Source organism: Chelonoidis abingdonii, chromosome 1, assembly GCF_003597395.2.
Source record: "Chelonoidis abingdonii isolate Lonesome George chromosome 1, CheloAbing_2.0, whole genome shotgun sequence".
NCBI classification, from domain to species: domain Eukaryota; kingdom Metazoa; phylum Chordata; order Testudines; family Testudinidae; genus Chelonoidis; species Chelonoidis abingdonii.
The window spans coordinates 233,506,754-233,528,274 of NC_133769.1; the positions used below are offsets into that span (position 1 = coordinate 233,506,754).

At 39.3% G+C, this 21,521-nt stretch overlaps 1 protein-coding gene across 5 annotated transcripts in view; it reads left to right on the forward strand.

Moving 5' to 3' along the window:
* The window catches only part of GPM6B (glycoprotein M6B), a 149,430-nt gene extending 128,240 nt beyond the window's left edge, over positions 1–21,190 (forward strand). For 3 of the 5 annotated variants that reach the window (XM_032795927.2, XM_032795924.2, XM_032795926.2), the window contains 6 exons: positions 4,671–4,857; positions 7,679–7,835; positions 13,086–13,257; positions 16,174–16,247; positions 16,615–16,680; positions 19,258–21,190. In XM_032795927.2, the coding sequence (XP_032651818.1) occupies positions 4,671–4,857; positions 7,679–7,835; positions 13,086–13,257; positions 16,174–16,247; positions 16,615–16,680; positions 19,258–19,407 (806 nt within the window). In that variant the 3' untranslated portion in view covers positions 19,408–21,190. Of the gene's footprint in view, positions 1–4,670; positions 4,858–7,678; positions 7,836–13,085; positions 13,258–16,173; positions 16,248–16,614; positions 16,681–17,608 lie in introns of all 5 variants that reach the window. The other 2 variants (XM_032795925.2, XM_032795929.2) reach the window with 1 other exon arrangement.
* The last annotated feature ends 331 nt before the right edge of the window (positions 21,191–21,521 follow it).

Sequence of the window (21,521 nt, forward strand, 5' to 3'; positions counted from 1 at the left end):
CACAATACGGCAGGCCGCATTGCCCCTATTAGAGAATGTGTAATCTTGCCCCAACCTTACCTCAGCAGGTGTGTTACAGACTGAGAGTTGCTGTCTGAAAGTCCCTCCCCATTAATTCTGCATTTCCTTGCTTTTCTGGATTTAAATCGAGTACACCTTCACAGGGCTGAAAGAGATTTGGCCACACAACTGCCGTAGTATTAATGGGAATTGTGTGACTAAAGTCCTGTACATATTCAGTGGTCTGTATATAGTCTCCTCTCCTAGCTATTTATGGATATGTTCATCACAGCTCAAAGAATTATTATATGAACAACCAGTATCATTGCTGACTTTTTAAGTATAGGTTCATCTTTTACCAGTTTCCTATGACTGATAGTTTCCAAGAGACTACAAGAGAATAGTTGGTTCCTGTTCTTTCTCCTCTAATTGTTTTTTTTCCTTTAGTAAGAAATATTCAGGGTGAGGGGTGTGTGTGTGTGTAATAGCATTCATTCCCTAGAGAATAATCTCAGTCCTTGTTTTAGCCGGCCTCCTTCTGAGTGCGTTAAATCTGTAGCCAGGATCACAAGCAGCTCTGGGCAAATCACTGGGTTGTTATTAACCTGCCTCCATGGCAACTTCTGCTCACAAGCCTGAGGACAAAAAATGTTTTTATTCTGCTGAGCTGAACAAAAGATTCTAGTGATGTTTTAGACAAAATGGCCATTGAAAGCCAGATACATTGATGTGTATTTTTAATGCCTGGTTTATATTTAAACTGTTTTACACTGCTGAAGTGCTGGAGTGCTAAAAATTGTATGGTATTATCTGTGTGCAAAGTAAAGACAGAGCAGAATTTGTGCCAAACAGATTTTTTATTAACATGTTTTTAATAAACTTTCCAAACCATACTAAATACTACAACTTTGTTTACAGGATATGCAGCTTCAGCAGCAGAATGTGTTATTAACTTAGTCTTCTTATTTCATATTTATTTACAAATTTGCCACTGCTTTTCAGTTGTATGGTAACTCACTGCCTACTGATTCAGAAATATAGCAGAGCACAAAGCAAACTGCATCTAGAAAGATCAAATTCTCCAGGCCAGATTCTCAGCTGCTGTAACCTGACATAGCTCAGTAGACCAGCTGACGTTTTGGACCTCCATATTTAATGGACATACTCCAGTACTAGCCTAGAAAGTTTGGTAAGAAAAAATCCTTAATTTTGTCTGAACTAATAGTTGTACAGTAAAAGCTTTGTCATCCGGCATGTTGGGGGAATGGGAGGTGCGGGTTACTCAAAAATTCCAATTAACTAAGAGTTATAGTTACCAATGGAATACCAATTTTCAAAGAATTAGAATACAATAAAATGAATCAAGTAGAAAATAGTGTATGGTACAGGGTCATCGTTATCAACATCCATTATTATTGTAGATGTAGAAGGTGTAGGAGATTGGGCTGAATGTGTAATGACCCTATGACATACCCTGGAAGCTGCTTTTTTGAATAAATCCCTGATATCAGCTTGCTTACTTGTCTTCTGCCTCTTTTGCATAAAAGCAGAGTGCAGAATGTGCAATTGCATAACCTCCTGGGCAGTATACTAGTCCCAGTTACTAAAGATTTGTATTGGGAGATATTGGAAATGCCAGTTATTGGAGCTTTCTGGCTGATAAAGTGCTGGATAAACACAGCTTTTACTGTATCTGGTTTTGAAAATCTTTTCCTGGTTGTATTTTGGTAATTGTGGGTGTAAAACTAAAATAAAATAGAAAAAAGCCTCATACTATCAGGTTTCATTGATGTGAGTGTAGGGTCTCCAAAAAGTACATTTTACGGCAACACTGCAAACATTCTTTAATTGGGTCATATTAAAATAAGGATTTTGGGGGGGTCTGGCAGTCTAATGCCTCAAACAGGTGGTGTATATTTTGCAAAGCTGATACCCTTTGATAGGAACAGCTGTGTATAAACTCCATCATAAAAGTTGTTGACTGAACACTTGTGTACAGGCATATACGCTGCCACGTCTAGCATGGAAATACGCCATTGACAGTGTTTTCTTGTTTTGTTTAAAGCTAGGGCTGGAAGTGTATGTTTGCCCAAGGACCAAAGAGAGTATGTATCCCAGTTATCCAGCTGGCTTAGAGGTAAACGGTTGGTGGTTGCTGGTGCTCTGTTTTGTCTAATGTCTAGCTCGAAACAGCACAGTAGCTTTACAGACTTGATCAAGTGCGATCTTGGCAGTGATCTTCCCATGACACAGTGAAGGCCACCAGAAGGATGGTGCTGCCTTTTCTCTTGTGGAGTAGAGTGCTGTAGGAGGCACTGTTGTCTGCTACAGACAAGAATTTGAAAGCTTTGGGGCATCCACTGCTGGCAGTTTGAATATAAGGGGCTGTTGATGAAATGGTGTGATCTGCCTGAATGTGTGATCAAAAGAGATTGCTCCCCAAGTCTGCTGTATTTATTAATGCATGGCAAACTAGGCTGCACAGCATGGAATGCCCAGTCTACTGGAATGACCTAGATTTGTGAGTAACCTTTAGCAGTGGGTCTGTGTGGATTTAAGGGTTCTGCCAAGTTATTCTTCGGCCTTTTGACCCACAGAGCAGCTTTGATGTTGACTCTGAAGGAGGCCAGACATCCTACTGTCCAGCAAGAAAGATGATGATGTAATAGCAACAAGTTAAGAGGAGAAATCAGACTAATGCAGAGCCAGAGTGATGAAATGAGGGGGCTGCAGTGCCTGGGTTCTCCAACCAATTAAACATCCAAGAATCCTGTTTGAACAATGGAAAGGACTTGTGATTATATTGTTCCTTCTAAACTTGATTTGCAAATTTGCCATATCACTGGTGATCGCCCTGCAAGATCTGTCATTCTGAAGTTTGCTTTAGCCTCGGACCTCGGTGATGATATGTACTATGGTGGTTATATTTCTTCCCACTGAGCTTTCTTTATGCTTCCTTTCCTTCCCACCACCCCATCAGGCTGAGCAGTACATCAAGCTGTCTGTATTCATTTTGTGGCATTCAAGGCATGAAGAGAGTTCCTTACTGAATGGATTCCAGCTGTGAACTTGACTGTAAAAGCTTCCCCAGCTGGCTTCCATATAATTAAATCTTGTATGCATTTACTGAAGTGGCATTTCATAAGACCTCTAAGTAGCAATAGCTGTTTAAGCATGACAGGGGCATTTGGTAAGAGATCGTTAAAACAAAGAGTTTTACATTGATAAAATGGTGAGAGGGTTTTCTGTTGTACGCACATTACTTCCTAATGCCCCCTAGACGAGCCTGTTGCAAAACTCATTCATTACTTGGAAGATCAGGATGTTAGAAAAAATCCTGCTTCCTTTACTAGGCCTAGATCTGCTGATCTTTTCTTGGAGTTTGAAACAGAAGTTATGATGTATGCACCACCCAATTGTCTCCATAAATTTTAAATGGTTAATGATTCATTTTGTACCATATATTGGAAGAAACAGGCTGTTTCTGTTACATTCAACACTGGTAGCTCCATTGAGCAGTATCCTAATGGTTTATACTTTGCACAATTGTATGCCACATACACTGGCTAAGCATTCATCATTAGTGTAATGCAATCACCCTGAAGCAATGAATTGGTATAGATTGCCATTACCATTATAACACACTTACAGCTCTGTTTGTTTCCAATTCACATTACTCAGTCCTGCAAGCAAATGGATTTTCAAGCAGTGCCATCAGGAGGACTCCAACAGTTGCAACAGAGTTTACCTTATCAGAATGTCTCTGATTCTGTGGTGGTATAACTGTAGCCTTCATCCAGATGACACAGTACATCCAGGATTTTTCTGTTAAATTGGAGACAAAACTATGCACTATGCTTTCTGAATAGTACAGTTTAGAACTCACTATTCCTTTTGAAAATGAAACTTCAGTCTCAGTTTATTTGCCAAACATCCACTTGAACTTTTCCACTTTCTATTTAAATCTATATTGTCCTTTTAAAACCTATTCTTATTCCAAATATTCTCTGTTTTGCCACTTCTCAGCCCCATTGGCTTTTATCTAGCTAAACTAGTTCATAAAGTAGCTTTATATAATTTTGTTTTCAGGACATATATTAACCTTTCCTAAAAACACAGTCCTTGGACATAGTGTGTAGTAGCCGGATTTTGAAGACTCTGGAGTATAGAACTCCTTCATTCAGTAGAAGTATAAAATACATTTTCATCTTTTCCCAAATGCTTTCACTTCCTTGACTTGCTTAATGAGCATGGCAGTAGTGTAAGTGACACTTCATATTGTTGTTACACTGCATTTAAAAACTATTTGTATTATATGAAAGCAGTCAGATCAGAAGGACTCACTTAGCCAAATGGATTTTTGTTTTTCGGTTGATGAGCTAACTCACCAGTGACCTCTTCTTGATCTTGCAAAGATATGAGCATTCAACCCATTTCCACTTGTGTGTGTTGAGTTCACACAGACAAAGCTGAAGGTCATTGCTCTAGAGCAGGAATTGTTGTTGTCTTGCATCATCTGTTAGCTTTCCACATATCACTTTGCCAAATTATTTTTTTTTAATTTAGAGCCAGCTCCCACCGGTTGTACTAAATGAAAAGTGAATGTTGTTCTCCTCATAATTTGCTGTTGTGCTTAATAATGTTTCCTTTGTTTCATCTTTTCTGCTTAGGTTGCTTTGAATGTTGCATTAAGTGCCTGGGAGGAGTTCCATATGCTTCACTTGTGGCAACCATTCTCTGCTTTTCTGGGGTAGCACTGTTTTGTGGCTGTGGTCATGTGGCTCTCACTGGAACCATATCTATCCTTGAACAACACTTCTCCACAAACTCCAGTGACCATGCTTTGCTGAGTGAAGTGTAAGTATGCCCCTCTTCCATTACTTCCTGAAAGAATTCCAGCAAAACACCCCATAACGCAAAACACAACTGTGATTAGAAATGGATCCAAAGTCGAATGCCAAACTGCGAGGCTTAGGCTCTTTTCTCTAAATAATATACACATCGCGCAGTGTCTAGTGTTATCACTTCCATGCATGGAGATTCAGCATACAGTTTCAGCCTGAATGACGACTTATGCTAGACAAAACAGGAAGAACAGGTGTAAAGTTCTAATGAGAACACAGTTTGTCTCCTCTAACAGCTAGATCTGAATCAAATACAAAATGTCAACTGTTTCCAGCTGATGGGAGGGCCCTAAAAATGTAAAGGAGCAGCATGTAGGAAACCAAATCATAACTGGTGCAGAGCTACGTGCGTCATCTCTAGTAACTGATTACGGGGAAGGCAAATGAGAGTGACACTCACTCCTGTGAAGTGAGTCAGCCAGCTGTTTTGGGACACCCTTGCTGTGCTCTCCTTCATGCTGCACATGCTACAGAGCTGCACTAGTCAGAGGCACAGGGCAGGACTGAGCCCTGTAGAATTTCAACTACATGAGCAATGCCCCCAGACCCATGATCCATAATAGGACAGGAGCAGGTTGTGAGGAGGGAAGTGCACTACTGTGTACAGAGTGCCCAAGAGTTTTGATTTGAGGCTGGAGAATCCTCCTAGCAGTGGGATCACGTCCTGTGTTTCCTGGCCTAGGAAGGGATGGGAGCACCGCATGCTCAGCTGTTGGAAGTAGGCAGGTAGAGCCCTTGTAACTATGCTTAGCTGCCCTCTTCTGCCAAGCCTTTTCTTCTAGCCCACAGCACGAGGCCATTGGTGTAGGGGGATTAAGTGATGTGTTGGGTAGGATCCTGGTATGCTCCCTGTTCGTTTTTTACTTTAAGGCAGATGGACTCTTGGAATTTCCCTGTCATCTTCCCCTTCTTCTTGACAGCTCTCCCTGTGCTGCATTTTATGAGCTGGATCCCATTTATCGAGAAATAAACCTTTTCTCCTCCAGTCTTGTTCACCTGGCCCTTGATTGTCTGGTGACAATTTCCCCTAGGTCAAGAGCTTATCTAATAGTATCTAAAAACCCTTTAACAAGGTGCTAGTATATTATGCATGCTATACACATGTATAGAGCCCCGCATGGATACAAAATTTGTATCCGCATCTGATCCACGATTCACAGAAGTGCTCCATGGATTTTCAGGGCTCTGTAAAGGCAGCAGAACCATAGCATGTATGGCGATGGCATGTAGCATCACTAGCTGTGCTTCAGCAACTGAGGGCTGGTCTACGCTGGGGGGGAGGATCCATCTAAGATATACAACTTCAGCTATGCTGTTCGCGTAGCTGAAGTCGAAGTATCTTAGTTCAACTTACCTGGCCATCCTCATGGCGGCGAGTCGACTGCTGCAGCTCGCCCATCGACACTGCGTACTCCTGCTGAGGTGGAGTACGGGCATCGATTTGTGGATCGATTATCGTGTCTAGACAAGAAGCGATAAATCGATCCCCGGTAGATTGATTACTACCTGCTGATCTGGTGGGTAGTATAGACGTACCCTGAGTGTAACAGCGTTCATTTAACTGAGGAGGAAATCCAACTGATAGGGAGAAAGCTTTGCAAGAACTCTTGACAGCAACACATGGGAGAGAGCTGTTATGACCAACTATCTATCATCAACACAACATCAGCAACCAGGGTTACAGTGGCACTGTTTCAGGGAAACGAGCAATTGGTACTTGAATTCCTGTGGCCACAAGGCTGTGTAGAAGCCTAATGAGAAGTGCCAGGGGTTAATGGAAACAGACAAATCTAGTTGGAGGGGTTTAAAAGTACCTGCAGATATTTTTTTAGTAGGTTAGCACTCCTGGCTTATATTTTTAACCATACTTGATATTCTTGTATCTTTGCTATGAAACTATGGATTCACTCCTGTGCTGAACAATTTGTTAAAATTGAGTGGTGCTCATTCACATGTTCTTAGGAAAATACCACATTTTCATGCACTGTAAAATATGTATGCAGATGCATTTGGGTAGGGGGCGTAAGAGGGGTATGAATTTTGGAGCTGATGATGCTGTCTCCTTACAGGCAACATAGCCCTTAAGAGTTAGCACAGAGCTAGGTGGCCAGAATATCCAAATTCTCTTCCAGCCTTTGCCACTTCAAGCTCCTACATATGTACCATAGCGCAAACATTAAGTTAAGGGTCACAACACCTTATGAAGTACAGAAATATCTCCATTTTGCCGGCATGGAACTGACACGCAAAGATCATGACTATCCTAAAGTGTAAGAAGCAAGATTAAAACCCAGATCTCTTGACTCTCAGGCAGGCCCTAGACCATTGTCCCTCTGGTGCACATCAGTTTCCCATGTCAGTTTCCACATCTGTAAAATGAGCATCATAAGTCTGGGACACAAGCCCTTGACCTTCTTTTTTTAAACAGAACCACAATATTTGAATAGATACTTGGCAGAATGAATTTGCTCATGCTGATTTTCTTGCCATGCGGGTTGAAGCCTAGGTTGGGAGGCATAGCTCAGTGGTTTGAGCATTGGCCTGCTAAACCCAGGGTTGTGAGTTCAATCCTTGAGGGGGCCACTTACGGATCTGGGGCAAAAATCAGTACTTGGTCCTGCTAGTGAAGGCAGGGAGCTGGACTCAATGACCTTTCAAGGTCCCTTCCAGTTCTAGGAGATTGTATTAAAATTAATGGAGATATCCTATCAAAGACTGCTTTGTTTTAACATGACTCCAAGTCTGACTAACTTTTATTTCCTCTTCTATTTTAGCATACAGCTAATGCAGTATGTAATCTATGGCATTGCATCATTTTTTTTCTTATATGGAATAATCCTTTTGGCGGAAGGTTTTTATACAACAAGTGCTGTGAAGGAACTGCATGGTGAGTTCAAAACAACAGCCTGTGGCCGATGCATCAGTGGAATGGTAAGTACAGTACTGCAGCCATCACCCAGCTACCCAAAGGAAGAATAGCAGCTGTCTTTTAATATTTTCTTCACATTAGTGAAGATCTTTGATCTGGCTTAGTTTGACTCTTATGTTGTTTCACCACAATGTTTTTGCCAGTTAAACTTTTCATACCCCACAAAGAGAAAGGTATTCAGGATTGTGCACTGAGACCCATCTTGTCTTTGCACTTAGGGGAAGCTCAGCTGGATCCAAACTTTGCAGAATGAGTTATTTAGGTACTTACTTGTTCTAAACTCAACTTCATGGGTGTAGATTGTAAATTTTGTAATGCTCAACCCAGGTGCTAAGTGCATTTGGGCCTTAAAGAGTTGTGATGCTTGGAGTTGGCATTAGAGCCGTAGTCCCCAGACTGTGGGGCATGTCTCCCTAGGGGGGCACAGAGGAACATTCAGGGGGATCGAGGGGATCCCAGGCCTGCCCTCGTGGGGAGGGAGCGCCACCTCTTCCCACTCTGCCCTCAGCCTCAGCTTCGGCTCCCAATCGCAGCTCTGGCCTCAGCTTCAGCCCTGCTCCTGGGTGGCCTAGACAGGTTCCATTACAGGTAAAGAGGAGCATGACAGAAGAAGTTTGGGAACCATGGCATTAGAGACTCTTAGAGTTGGGACTACAAAACTCTGAGTAGAGTTTATGCAGGATTATTTTAAAAAATAGTACATCTTTACATTTCTATAGCACATTCCACAAAGTCCTTCAAATATTAATGAATCAAGCTTCACAAAACCCCTGGAAGCTAGACAAGTATTACTGTCCCATTTTTACAGATGAGAAACCAAGGCATAGAAAGAAAGCAACTGTCTCAAGATTGCAGGAGGAGTCTTCAATACAAATGAAATATTAAAAACCTTTAAAAATTTCCAAATGGTTTTCCCATCAGTACACTTAAAAAAAAAAAAAAAAAAAAGTAAAACTTCAAAATCATGCCCACAGCTCCTTCATGGTTGTACTCTTTAGGAACAGAGACACAATGTTTTTGAGACAGGATTTGAAAGTTATCTGAAAATTTGAATTCAAAGCTGATAGTTATGAAGAAAGCAAAGGAATATGGCTGGGATCATCCAGGAGGAAGTGTGGGTGAAAAGAGGCTTTTGGTGTGATTATATTGCATTTTAATAATTAAAACATATTGCCAATAAATGTAAAGTTTTTTTCAGCCAAAAAAAATACAAAGGGAATAGAATGTTTGTATTGAACGAAGAGAGTAATTTTTCAACTGTATTATTTAATACGCTTTTCAAAAAGCTAATATTAAAGTAAGTCAATTAAGTAATTTTTGAGGCAATTTATTTTCTGGCAAGTGTGACATTAAAAAGATGACAACTGAATTATATCTAAGGCTTTATTTTGCAAAGGTCAGGAATACAAAAATGCCTATACATTTGCATATCTCACTTTGAGTGCGTAATTACTTGTGCAAGTTAGTTAACTGCAATGACAAAAATGACTTCATCTCCTTATGCATATACCTATGTTGCATGCAACTGTGATAAATGCATGTTCAAATGAAGCACAAAAACATAGTTTTCCATGACTTTTTGAAAAATCTGATCACTCTTCTGCAGTAGAAATTGCAACAAATATGCTACATGAAGCATAATAAAATGTGGGAATTTAGCAGTGACAAGAAGTAAGAGCTCTAAGATACATTAACAATTAAAATGATGTTACTAATTGAACATAAAAAGGGAAATGTCTGTGTAACTTTACAGATCTAGGCAATCACAATTTGTATGTAATTGTTGAAGGTGCAGCCAGCTCCCTCTTCCTATGCTGCTGATTCAGTTCTAGCATGCATATTAGATTTCCAAGCTTCCAGAATGATTGTTGGATGCCAGTGCTATGAAGAGGAGTCATATCAGATCATCATTAAGGCTGCATTTTTCCTGGCCATCATAGGAGTCAAGGATTCCATAATATTCATGTTGTGGTTTTAAAAAAAAACTGCCAGCCCTTCTTCCCCTCGCCCACCCAAAACCATCATATCCTTACTAAAGTCAATGGGAATACTTCTGGAGTGAAGAACTGTTTAGTATGAATAAAGAGTCTGGCCATATAGAAATAAACATCCATAACCTTTAGGCCTTTTGCAAGCACCTGCCTTGTCCCCCCACCCCCAAGTACTCTGCCTCTTTGTTCCACTGCAAAATCCATCCCACCAATCAACCCTGGGTTATCCAGTCTCTCTCTGCCTTGCTCCCATGCTGCTTAGTGTCTCTGAACAAAGTCCCATGACCATGTGGACTTTCTCCACTACAGATTTGCTCTGTCTTTCAGCTCTCCCATCTGCCTGACTGAGCAGTACTCTTCTCCCTCAGTGACTCCCCCTCAACCCTCCTTCCTCTTAACTTTCTTTTGGATCACTCGTTTCCTCTTAAACTAACCCATAGAGCCACTCAGATGCTACTGTCCTTCCGATCCATTTCTACGGTGATGCTCATGGAGAACTGTCCCCGACAATTGCCTAGTAGAGGGCCATGGAGATTCTGATAGCTAGTTTATTTATATTTTGTAGTTTAAAAAAATCACCTTTTTTGATTTGGAAGCATTGAGTGGTGCACGTAGCTGGTCTGTGTACCCACAGGTTACCATCACTCTTAGCTTTGTCTTCCTTCCCAAGGCCTCCATTTGTTTGTCACACCCTCTTGATTGCCTTGTCTCACACTAGACTGTAAGCTCTTCAGGCCAGGAGCTGTCTTTCTATACAGTGGCTAACGCTACTGGTCCCAAGTCCCAACTGGAAGATCGGACACTACTGAAATACTACTGCTAAAGTGGACAACTGTGATAGTAAATAGTCTGGAACCAGTTTCTCTGAAGCTGAATTCTGCCAAGTTAAACACTGAGCTGGACAGGAGGTCAGTACAGCTGGAGAGGCCAAAGCAGTTACATTTCAGTAACAGCTTTAATTCCTCCAAGGCTGCTGAGGTTGAGGTAAGCTGGATTTACAAAGGTCTGTCCTGGCATTACAATCTCGCATCTATTTATGGTCACTGCTGCCAAAGCAAAGTTTGGCTAGATGCTAAAATGGGAAAATAGGTAATTTTACGTAAAAACAATGCCCATGTGGGATGCTCACCTGGGGTCCTGAGATACCTTGCCACTACCTTCCCTTAGTGTGAAGCAATCTTCTTTATGCCTACTGTGGTTCACCTCCCTGAAACCAACAGCCTCTGTCCACCAAGCACTTACTTTCAGTTCTCACCACAGACCTTGCCATCCCTGTGCAGGTTAGTGCTAAGTACACACCAAACCCCAAGTCTTCCTTGCAGCATCCAGCCCCGTCACTAGCCACTTACGGTAATTACCAGGCAAGCTGTCCCCAAAGAGACGGTGTACACACTGAGTGGCACAATTCAGGATCAGGTCCTTTATAACCAACCAGCATTAAAATCTACGTACCATAAATACAAATATGTTTATTTACAAAGATTAAGATTTAAGAGATAAGGATAATGAGAACAAGTTCTATCTAACAGTCTAAACTTAACTGTAACAGGCTTAAATCCTTTTCTAAAGCAGTTTCTCACATAAAGCAACCTCGCACTGTCACTAGCCCACGTGGCCAGGATCCAATTTTCATGAATGCAAAAAGTGTGGTCCTATTAGCTTCCTCAGTGAAGGATGACCAAATGTCTTTTTGCTTCTTATATTTCCCCAAACTCATTGTTTTCTCCCCCAAAGACAGGATGAGCCCTGTGGTTTCTTTCCAGGGATGCTGGCTCTAAGGTGTCTTCCCATGCTCCTGTTTGTTTCACATTCCGCTTTCACCTGTTTTTCCTGTTGACTTTCACAGGGGTTTCCATTGAGTTGGCTTTAGAATGCTTAATCTATGTAGGAATCTAGGCAGAAATCTGAAAATACGTCCCTTTGTCTGGCAAAACCAGTTTTTCACCTCTGCTAGGGCCACCTTAATATAAATTAGGAGGACATATTTTCAGTACCTAGATATAACTTTTACAATATAATTGGTACATATGTTTCAATGAAGCTACAGATGCAGTATTTGTGCCTTCGAAGTGTATTATTTATACGTATCATGGTAGTGAACAGAGGTCTCAACCAGAACCAGGGCTTTATTGGGCTAGGCACTAAATATACACAAAAGTAAAAAACAACACCCTCCTGTCTTCCCTCCCAAAAACCCCCCAGTTTCTGCCCTGCAGCGTTCACCATGTAAATAGACAACAAAGAAAATGGGAGAAAAGAAGCATTACTTTCCTCTTACACTTGGGGAACTGAAGCACTGAGATTGTGATTTGCCCGAAGTCACACAGGAAGTCTGCGGTAGAGCGTGGAACTGAATCATATGTCCAGAAGCCCAGACGAGTGTGTTAACCACACCTCTCTAATGATGCTCTCTAAAGCAAAATTTAGTCTGGCAAACAATTCAGAACATAAAATAATATTAGGAGTCTTTCCAAAGCCAAAATCAAGTGTAGTATCTGTTTAATCTCAGATATCCTCTGCAACAATATTAAACCCTGCCAAAGGAGGGATTCTAGATTTTTCATCTCATGTCTATGATCTTTTGTCTTGTTAGTTTAAAACATTTTAAAATAGCTTGTCTTAGTTGATATACCCCTGCTAGCTGTTAGGATTTCTGGTGTCTCATTTTAGGAACCTAGATTAATTTTTCAGGAGACAAAAATGGGTTTCCTTAATTTTATGTTCCGAATTGACCCCACTGTATCTCCAGAGAGATGTGCATGGTTTGATTCCCCTGCATAGTGTACAGCTGGCAAGAATTAAAGAATTTCTTTTATATCTGGTATATAATTAATTTTTTAAAATCTGTTATTTGATTTGTTGGCATTTACTGGTTTTAACTTAAAACCAGAATTCCGGTTTCAGTTTACAATTCTTCTAACTGTGATTAATAAACTGCTCTTTCAGAAGAGCATGCTGTTTATTCAAGCAGACAGATTAAAAATGGAGCATTTGAATCTTACATTTTCACTACTGCCTTTGAGCTAAGTATTTGTTTAAAGAAAACAGCAAGCGAGAAATGCTGGCCTGGTCATTTTCCTACTGCCCAAAAGATCCTATTTATAAGGAAAAAATTGTATGGCAACTGGCTTTTAATGTTTAACTTCCTAAAAATGATTTGTAGGAGCTTATTTAAAATATAGATACCCCTCTCCCTGGAGAGAGCATATTCATTCTGTTCCCTTCAGAGAGTTAAACTTGAAATGTGTTTTCTTTGCCCAGTTTGTTTTCCTCACATATGTGCTTGGAGTGGCCTGGCTTGGGGTCTTTGGCTTTTCTGCTGTGCCTGTCTTTATGTTCTATAACATATGGTCAACTTGTGAAGTCATCAAATCACTCCAGACAAATATGACAGCTTCAGGGGACCAGATCTGTGTGGATGTCAGGCAATACGGTACTTATTTTAATCCTGATTAAATTCTTTATCCTCTTTCCTTGTCCTATCTTCAGTTGGTTTGTCTGTCTTATCAGATGAACCAAAAAGCAGAGTATGGGATCTCTGAAAATGCCATTACTTTTCAACCTCATGCAGTTTATACTAACCTCCTTCCAGATGCATTCAGTTTAACTGAACAGGAAAGTCATGCATCTCAACTGATTTTGTAACTGTTACCCATATTATTATATCAGGTTTAAATATAAAACAATCTCAAAATAAAATGCTTAGGAACAAAGTGGATACAAATTGATATTTTTTAAAATATAAAAAAAAGTATTTAATTTTTCCTTTTAAACAGATTTTTGAAATTGACAACCTATTTTAAGGCCTAAATTTACAATAATCTGTTAAAATAATAAAATGCTGTAACAATGAGCTATCCTCAAATTAAATAATTAATTGGAAGAGTGCTGCTTTTTTCACTATATACCAGATCAGGCAGAAAATATTTAACTTTTGAGGTCAACTCAAGCTTTGTAAATGTTACATTAAAATAATACATTAAGTAAGCATCTGTATTATTTTCAGCCTCTACTGTGGAGTAACTGTAAGTCCAGTTTGTTGTGCAGAAAAGCTTTTGGCTTATTTATTTTTGGTTTCAGTTTAGCTAGCAGGTTCAGAGAGAATATTTTTTCATTTGGACTAGTTCATTCAAACTTGATAAACCCACTGGTAGTTGAAAGCAGGTCAACTTGTTTTCCTCTACCAATCTATGAAAACAAGGTGGTAGAGGATGAGATCTACTAACTCTAAAAACGTGAAGAACATGGAGCCAGATTTTCAAAAGGTATTTGACACCTGAAGATGCAGATAGGCACCTAACCTGCTATGGCACTTTCAAAAATTCCATTAGCCACCTAACTCTCACTGAAATAAATGACAGTGAGGTGCCTCATGCAATTTTCAAAAGTGCTGTGGCAGGTTAGGTGCCTATCTGCATCTTTAAGCACCTAAATACCTTTGACAGTCTGGCCCCTGGTGACCAGAAACAGTCTGTCAATTCAATAACTAAAATGAATGACCTTTATTTAATAACTCAGTTTTAAATGCAAAGCATTTTGATAAGCTTGTTTATTATATATATCCAGCAGTTTAATTTTATTTAACCAGTAAAAAAAAAATTTAAAATGCTGTCTTTGTACATTTTAATTGAATTCCAATTTCCATCCAAATGCATCTTGACAAAAATCCAGAATAAAATCTTTTCCAGTATAAATGTGCAAGTCTCCAAATATGCACATCAGAATTGAACAATCACATTCAGTACATGTGTCTTTGAGTAAGGAATCATTAGTACTTCACCACAGTATTTACTTGGGTTGGTGCTGTGTATTTTGGAATTGCAAAGCAGAGCTAAAAGTGGTTATGGAGTAAATCCTGTGATGCTTTTTCTGCAGTTGTACCATGAATTTAAGATATATTCATGTTCAGACAGTCTGCCCTTGACACAACCACTACTTCCAACCAGTTTGAATGGCTTTAATAGTGTTGAAAACTCTTCTTTAAATTATATTGTGAAGACAGATATTAATATATTTTAAAGTGATCAGCTGCAGTTTAAAACTAACATGGGGGGGCTACAAAATGAATTGAAAAACATGCTTGCAGTATATTTTAAATGAAAGATATTTACCTGTATTTAAGATGTACATCTGTTATGGGCCTAAAAGTTTTTAAACATTTAGTATCTTCCAGATCTCATTTACTTTAAAAAAACAATAAGGTCAGTAAATACGTACACCTCTACCTCACTTTAAGGTGACCCGATATAACATGGGTTTGCAATAGCGCGGTAGCAGTGGGGCTCCAGCGATGCTTTAAAGGGTCTGGGGCTCCGGCTGCTGTGGGGAGCTCTGGGCCCTTTAAATCACCACTGGAGCACTGCCGCCGCTACCCCAGGGCTGCGACAGTGGGGCTCAGGTTGCATTTTAAAGGGTCTGGGGCTCCAGCTGATGTGGGGGCCCATTAAATGCGTCTGGAGCCCTGCTGCTGCTACCTCAGGGCTGCGGCAGTGGGGCTTGCCAGCAATTTAAAGGGCCCGGGGCTCTGGCTGCTGCGGGGAGCCCAGGGCCCTTTAAATCACTGCTGGAGCCCTGCTGCCGCTACCCCGGGGCTGTGGCAGTGGGGCTCCACCGGCAATCTAAAGGGCCTGGGGCTCCCCCAGTGGCTGGAGCCCAGAACTCTTGAAATCACCGCCAGAGCCCTGCTGGCCCTACCCTGATATAATGCGGTTTCAGCTATAACGCAGTAGGGATTTTTGGCTCCCCACAACCACATTATAGCGGGGTAGAGGTGTAATCATCTTGTGCATTATGGCGGTGAAAGGGGTCTGGAAGTATTGGATTTATACGTGCCAGGGTTCACCTAAAATGTTTTCTACCCATTGGAAATGAAACAGGAAATACTGTATTTTTGTAATTCTTCCCTACCACCAGCTACACCAAAATACTGAAACCTTACTCAAGTGGTGTTTTGGCCTAGTAAGAACTTAAGTATTCAGCCCAATTCTGAAAGGTGCCACATACCTTTTGAGCTGCAAATTGCCTTTTGTAATCAGGGGAGTTGGGCGTGCTCATGGATGATAGGGCAACAGTGAGTAAAATCACCATTTGGCTGCCATATGGGAAACCTACATCTGAGAACATTTGGCAAGCAGCAGCTAGTCTTGGTGTATGGAGAACGCACAATCTGAGTGATTTCTTTGTAGTTTCTCCTGCCAACTCAAAGATGTACTGAGTCAATGTGTGGGTGCGTCATAAGGGAACACAACTGGCATGTGGGTGGGGAGAAATAAGATTTGAGAGGAATGGAAGGTTATGCGTTGGCTGTTTAGAACTAATTGTACATTTTGCTCTGGTGTTGTCATTTCAGGTATCATCCCTTGGAATGCTGTACCAGGCAGGGCTTGTGGTCCAATTTTAGAGAACATCTGCAACACAAATGAGGTACAATAACAAACTACAGGGCTATTGCAGAAACCAAAGAAAGTCATACTGGAAGATAAATGCGTTTTTCAGAAGCCTCTACTAACCTGCCAAAACCACCATCTATGCAACAGTGGCAAATATCAATATTGTTAACATCTTTCTTCCTGCCATCCAAAGCCAGAAAAAAAAATTGTTCTCTAACAAATTTTTTCAGTCTTCTGGGCTATCTGTTCTGTAAATAACCAGTAATATGAATAGAACAATAAAGAAAAAAAAATAGTTAAAAAAATTGGCAGTGTTAGAGTTCTATATTGAAATGGCAAACAGATTCAATTGTATTTTCCTCTAATCATTAAGATATTTGTTTTAATCTCTTCTTTTCTAGTTCTACATGTCCTATCACCTGTTCATTGTGGCCTGTGCTGGAGCTGGTGCCACTGTCATAGCCCTGGTGGGTAACATCCTGCATATTTCTAATGAAACTTAACACAATCCTTTCAGCTTTTAACAATAAGATATTTTAAAACATTAAACACCTTGAAAACAGTGATACTTCAAATAAAATGGAGTGACCTGTTGCATTTAAGCTTCTAAAATAGTCACCAATATTTAGGTGCATTGCACCTCAACATAGCTTTCTTAAATTAGAACATCCATCATAAAGGCAAGCAAACTTTGAGGGGATAGTACTTTGAATAGAACTTTGCTTATTGCAACTCTTTTAATAGCATTTGATAAATTACTCCATTTGTAGTTTGCAATTCCAGTTTGACTCTGGTCATTTCAAGCCAGAAAAATCCCAAATTCTGGCCATAAGAAGTTGGGTTTTTTATTTTTTGGAAGTTCATTTTTGGAAATAACCAAACTTCTTGACTCTTTTCTTCTGAAATATCCTGCGTCTTGGATTTTTAAACTTGAGCCATCTCTCTCCCCAGTCCCTCCCTTTTTTTTGGTTTGCAGTGAAGGGTAGTAAGTAAACCTGTTACTCTGCTTGTCTGAACCTAGGAAACTTGGGGTCAGGTCACTGGTACTGGGCCTACAAAAGCTACTTAGGCAGCAAGTGGAAATGTAGCTACTAACAAGATGGCATGTTTCACTTGTTTTCTTACAGTAAGGGATTATTGGAGCTATCAACTTTTAACATTGCATTAGCCAAATTCAGGGGTAATATTCACTATTCTTCCACGGTAGCTGCCCCGAGGTCAGACTGTAGATTATATCTAAAACTGAATAGCAAAATATTTGCTTAGTACAAGTCTTGAATCATCATCTGAGACAGAGTTATGTCTGTCATAGAATTGATCGAAAAATTGCCCAAGAGGGCTTGAGCCGTCATCTTATTGTATCTTACTCTCCTGTATTTTGTTCTTTTCCACCAGCTGATCTACATGATGGCTACCACATATAACTATGCTGTTTTGAAGTTTAAGAGTCGGGAAGATTGCTGCACTAAATTCTAAATTGCATAAGCCCAGTAAAGAGCTGCATGCGTAGCCTGAAATACCACTGACACTCTAGACTAAGAGTCTAGCTTTTCAATTTTGTTACAGTAATTTGTAAATAGCTTCAGTAAGCATCATTTAGCATATCAGATTAATAAAATGACTTATTGTATATGAATTTTGATGTGGATGAGATCTGGCTATTTTCTGAACGTTGAGAGGATTCAGTTACTTTACTTGTTGCAAATCATCCTCTGAAGGCAGGAGTTATTAAATGAAAGACATCCTAACAGTTATCTCTCAAACAAATTTTTAAATGGCAGTGATTGATTAGTTATTTTTCTCTCTCCTCTGCACTAATTTCAATAGTAAGAATAAAGCATACATTATAGATGGTCTACAAGGGACCAGGTTGATTAGAATAGTGCCAGTACATAGCTGTTTGACTGACCTACAGTACCATGTGTTTACAAATGTATTTTTTTAAAAAGACTCCCAATACATGTGCCAGTATTTCCAGTGTATGGATCACATAGTCACAAGGTACAGCCTATTAGTGAGGCTTTAGGAAACTCTACAAGAATTGAAACTTCAATACTAAATTTTCAAGTAACTGCCAAATCGTGCTTTCTCTGGGAAAAGAAAATACCATTCTATAGCGCTGCGTAAAACAATCACTTCCCTTTTTGGACCCCAAACTGACTGTAAGAAACAGCATTTAGGTAATTTCTGTGCTGGTATTGTTTTATGAAGTAGTAACTGATTTCTCAGTAGCCAGATCTCAAAATATAAGTTTGACTGTATGAGAAGTGAAACTGTGCATAGACCAACACTATTGAAAAGGCACAAAAGAATCAAGGTGTGTTCAGCTGTAGATTTTTCTTGCATGACATTTGGTGAAAAGAAGATGGCAAAAGATTTTTACTGTGCAAATTGAAACAATTTCTATATATGCTTAAACTTTACCTGAAAATAGAAAATGGGAGTTTAAAAAAAAAAAAAAAAAAGGTTATAAAAATGCCACCACTAAGATTTGTTAACTCAGACTGCATGCTTTTACTTATAGTTTTGGACTCACGTTTCCTAATTTAATTTACCCATGTTAAAATGTAGCTTTTTATTATTCATAGTAAATGTTTACAATTTTAGGCTTCTTTGGGGGGGTTGAAAGGGACGGGAGGGAAATCTCACCAGAATCTTTGCACTACATGTGTTTAAAGAAAACACCACAAACTTAAGCATCAGTTGACTCTAAGCTTCAGAGTATATATTTGCCAAATGCAAAAAGCTGCTTATATTTTTGCTCCCTTTTTTCCTGTGTTGCATTTTAACAGATCAGTAAAACTCTTTAGCTCATTTTTACTACTTCTGCATACTAACACTCTCTAGCTAGTTTTTAATAAGCAAACTAGAAGATAAGCATGCAAAATTCTAGAAGTCAATTGAAATGAGCCTCTGTGCTGTTTAATAGCAGAATGCTTATTAATGTAGAATAACTTTTGTTTAATGAATGTCTTAATCTCACTAGCAGCTCGCTTTGCCTCTTGACATGCTCACTAGCCATCATGCTCACCCTTCTCTTCCAGATCCACTTCCTCATGATACTGTCTTCTAACTGGGCCTACTTAAAGGATGCAAGCAAAATGCAAGCTTACCAAGATATCAAAGCAAAAGAAGAGCAGGAGCTTCAAGATATCCAGTCTCGGTCAAAAGAGCAACTCAATTCATACACATAAAAGTTTGCCAGAGTAATTCAACAGAAGAATTTTGTAGTTCTGACAAATCGTCAAACAGCTGCTCCGCAGTACAGATGTGTATGTCTACCAAACAATCTAATACAGAAGTGTAAAAACTTCACATTCAAACTCCTGGAACATGTTCAAAGGGAAACCTTCCACTGGGTAACCTTCCTTTCTTTAGTACAGATTTAAGAGGTTTCAGATTGAGCCATTTTAAAAGGCAACACTTTGTAACAAGTGACCAGTCAGTCATCTTTTTGAGACTCTTGGTATTAATTAATTCTTGTGGCCTAAAGCTCATCCACAAAATTGTAGCGGGTGACTCAAAACAGCAAGTAACAGGAGATTTATGGCCATAAATAACTGCACAGTTATGAGACGTGATAAAACAGTTATCCCAGTTCTATACCAAATGAAACTGTCGCTAGCTCATCAGATTTCTCATAGCGCATGTTTATTTACCGATACAATCTCAGCATGTAATAAACCAGCTGATTCATAAAAGGGCAAGTGTCTAACTAAAAACACTTTTTTATGGGCTGAAGGCCAGAAATCCATTTTCAGAGCCACATCTTTTTCAATAATGCTATAGTGAGCCACTGTCATTCTACTGCACTTACTATCTGCGTAAGCTGGGTAATTGCTCAGCTGCTTCAAGTTTTAATTATTTTTATTAATTGATGGATCTGTTGATGGACTGCAGATGCCTGTCAGGATAATGATCCCCTTCTTTGAAAATAAATGTCAGCTTTGCCTTAATATTTATTTTCTATAAATGCCTTAGCATTTATATAGTAGCAGGAGACCATTATCTGTATTATTAAGCAAAAAGTGTTACCTTATTAAAATGAAACTGATTTGACTATTCCAAATGAGCAGACTAGTGAATTTGCAGTGTTTCACATAAGCTATTAAAAAAATAAATAAATACAGCCATAAAGCAGACCACTGGTCAGCCACCTCTCTCTACTTCGGTGCTTAAGTTTATAGCCAGTGCTTATTCATTTTCTCTTTATAAATCACAAAAAGCAAGTGTGGTGGTCAGCAAAAAATCTGGTGCCACGTTAGTCATTTCCCACAGCAGTCTGCCTTCATTTTGTTTTTTTAGAAACATTCAGTGATATCTTGAGTATTAGTAATGGGTGTAGTTGGTGTTTGTTCTTTACAAAATATATATAAGTATGGGGGAAAAAATCAAGTATCAGTCATTTGAAAAAAAAATTAAATGGTAAAGTCAAGTTATATTCCCATGTTAAGTTACTGTGTGGTTTGATTAGTTTTGACTGTTGGCTGAATATTAAAATAAAAAAGAAGCACAAATTTGTTTAGTTAAGTCAACATTAAGATGTGGACAGACGTTTTTCAAGTATTACCTTACAGTTGAATTTTTTGGTTAAATGCCTAAAAGTCTAATTTGTCAGTTTTTTAAAAAGGGGCAAAGTGTATGTAGAGCAGATGACAGTGTAGCCTAGTGTTTGTTTTACCTGTTGCATGAAAGAGAAACATTTCTACAGCAATGCAGGTGATGTTCTAGCCCAGTGTTTGCATAAGGGTAATGGAGGCAGTGTCTTAAAGCCTAATTCTTTTCTAGTTCGATGTAGCTATTACTGGGAGTTTTCTGAAGTTTTGTTTAAGTAGTCTAATATTTTTATGTAAAGAGCATTAAATTTTGCTATGTATAAATTTTTGTAACCTAACAGTGAATCAATATTTTCTATCAGTGCCAAGGGCTTCCTGTAGCTATATCCAAGTGTTACAATAAATATTTGTAGATAATAGACAGACCACTTGTCTACACTTATTTTAAGGCTCTGTTTGTATAGCTATAACTGTCTAAAAAATGAGTTACTTTATTTGGATGAATTCTACATCTTAGGATGAACTTGTCAGAGATAAATTCAAAAGATTTCAGTAAATATTTTACTCACATCTTTTGAATTTATCTCTGAGTAAAATATTTACTGAATATATCACCAGACTGGGGAGAAATGGTACCAGGACTCTGCTTCTAGGTGGCATACCACAGGCTGTGGATATTTCCATTGTGATAACAGCCCACAACTGTTACAGCATTTTAATGAATAAATTCAAGTCGTCATGTACAACGAAGT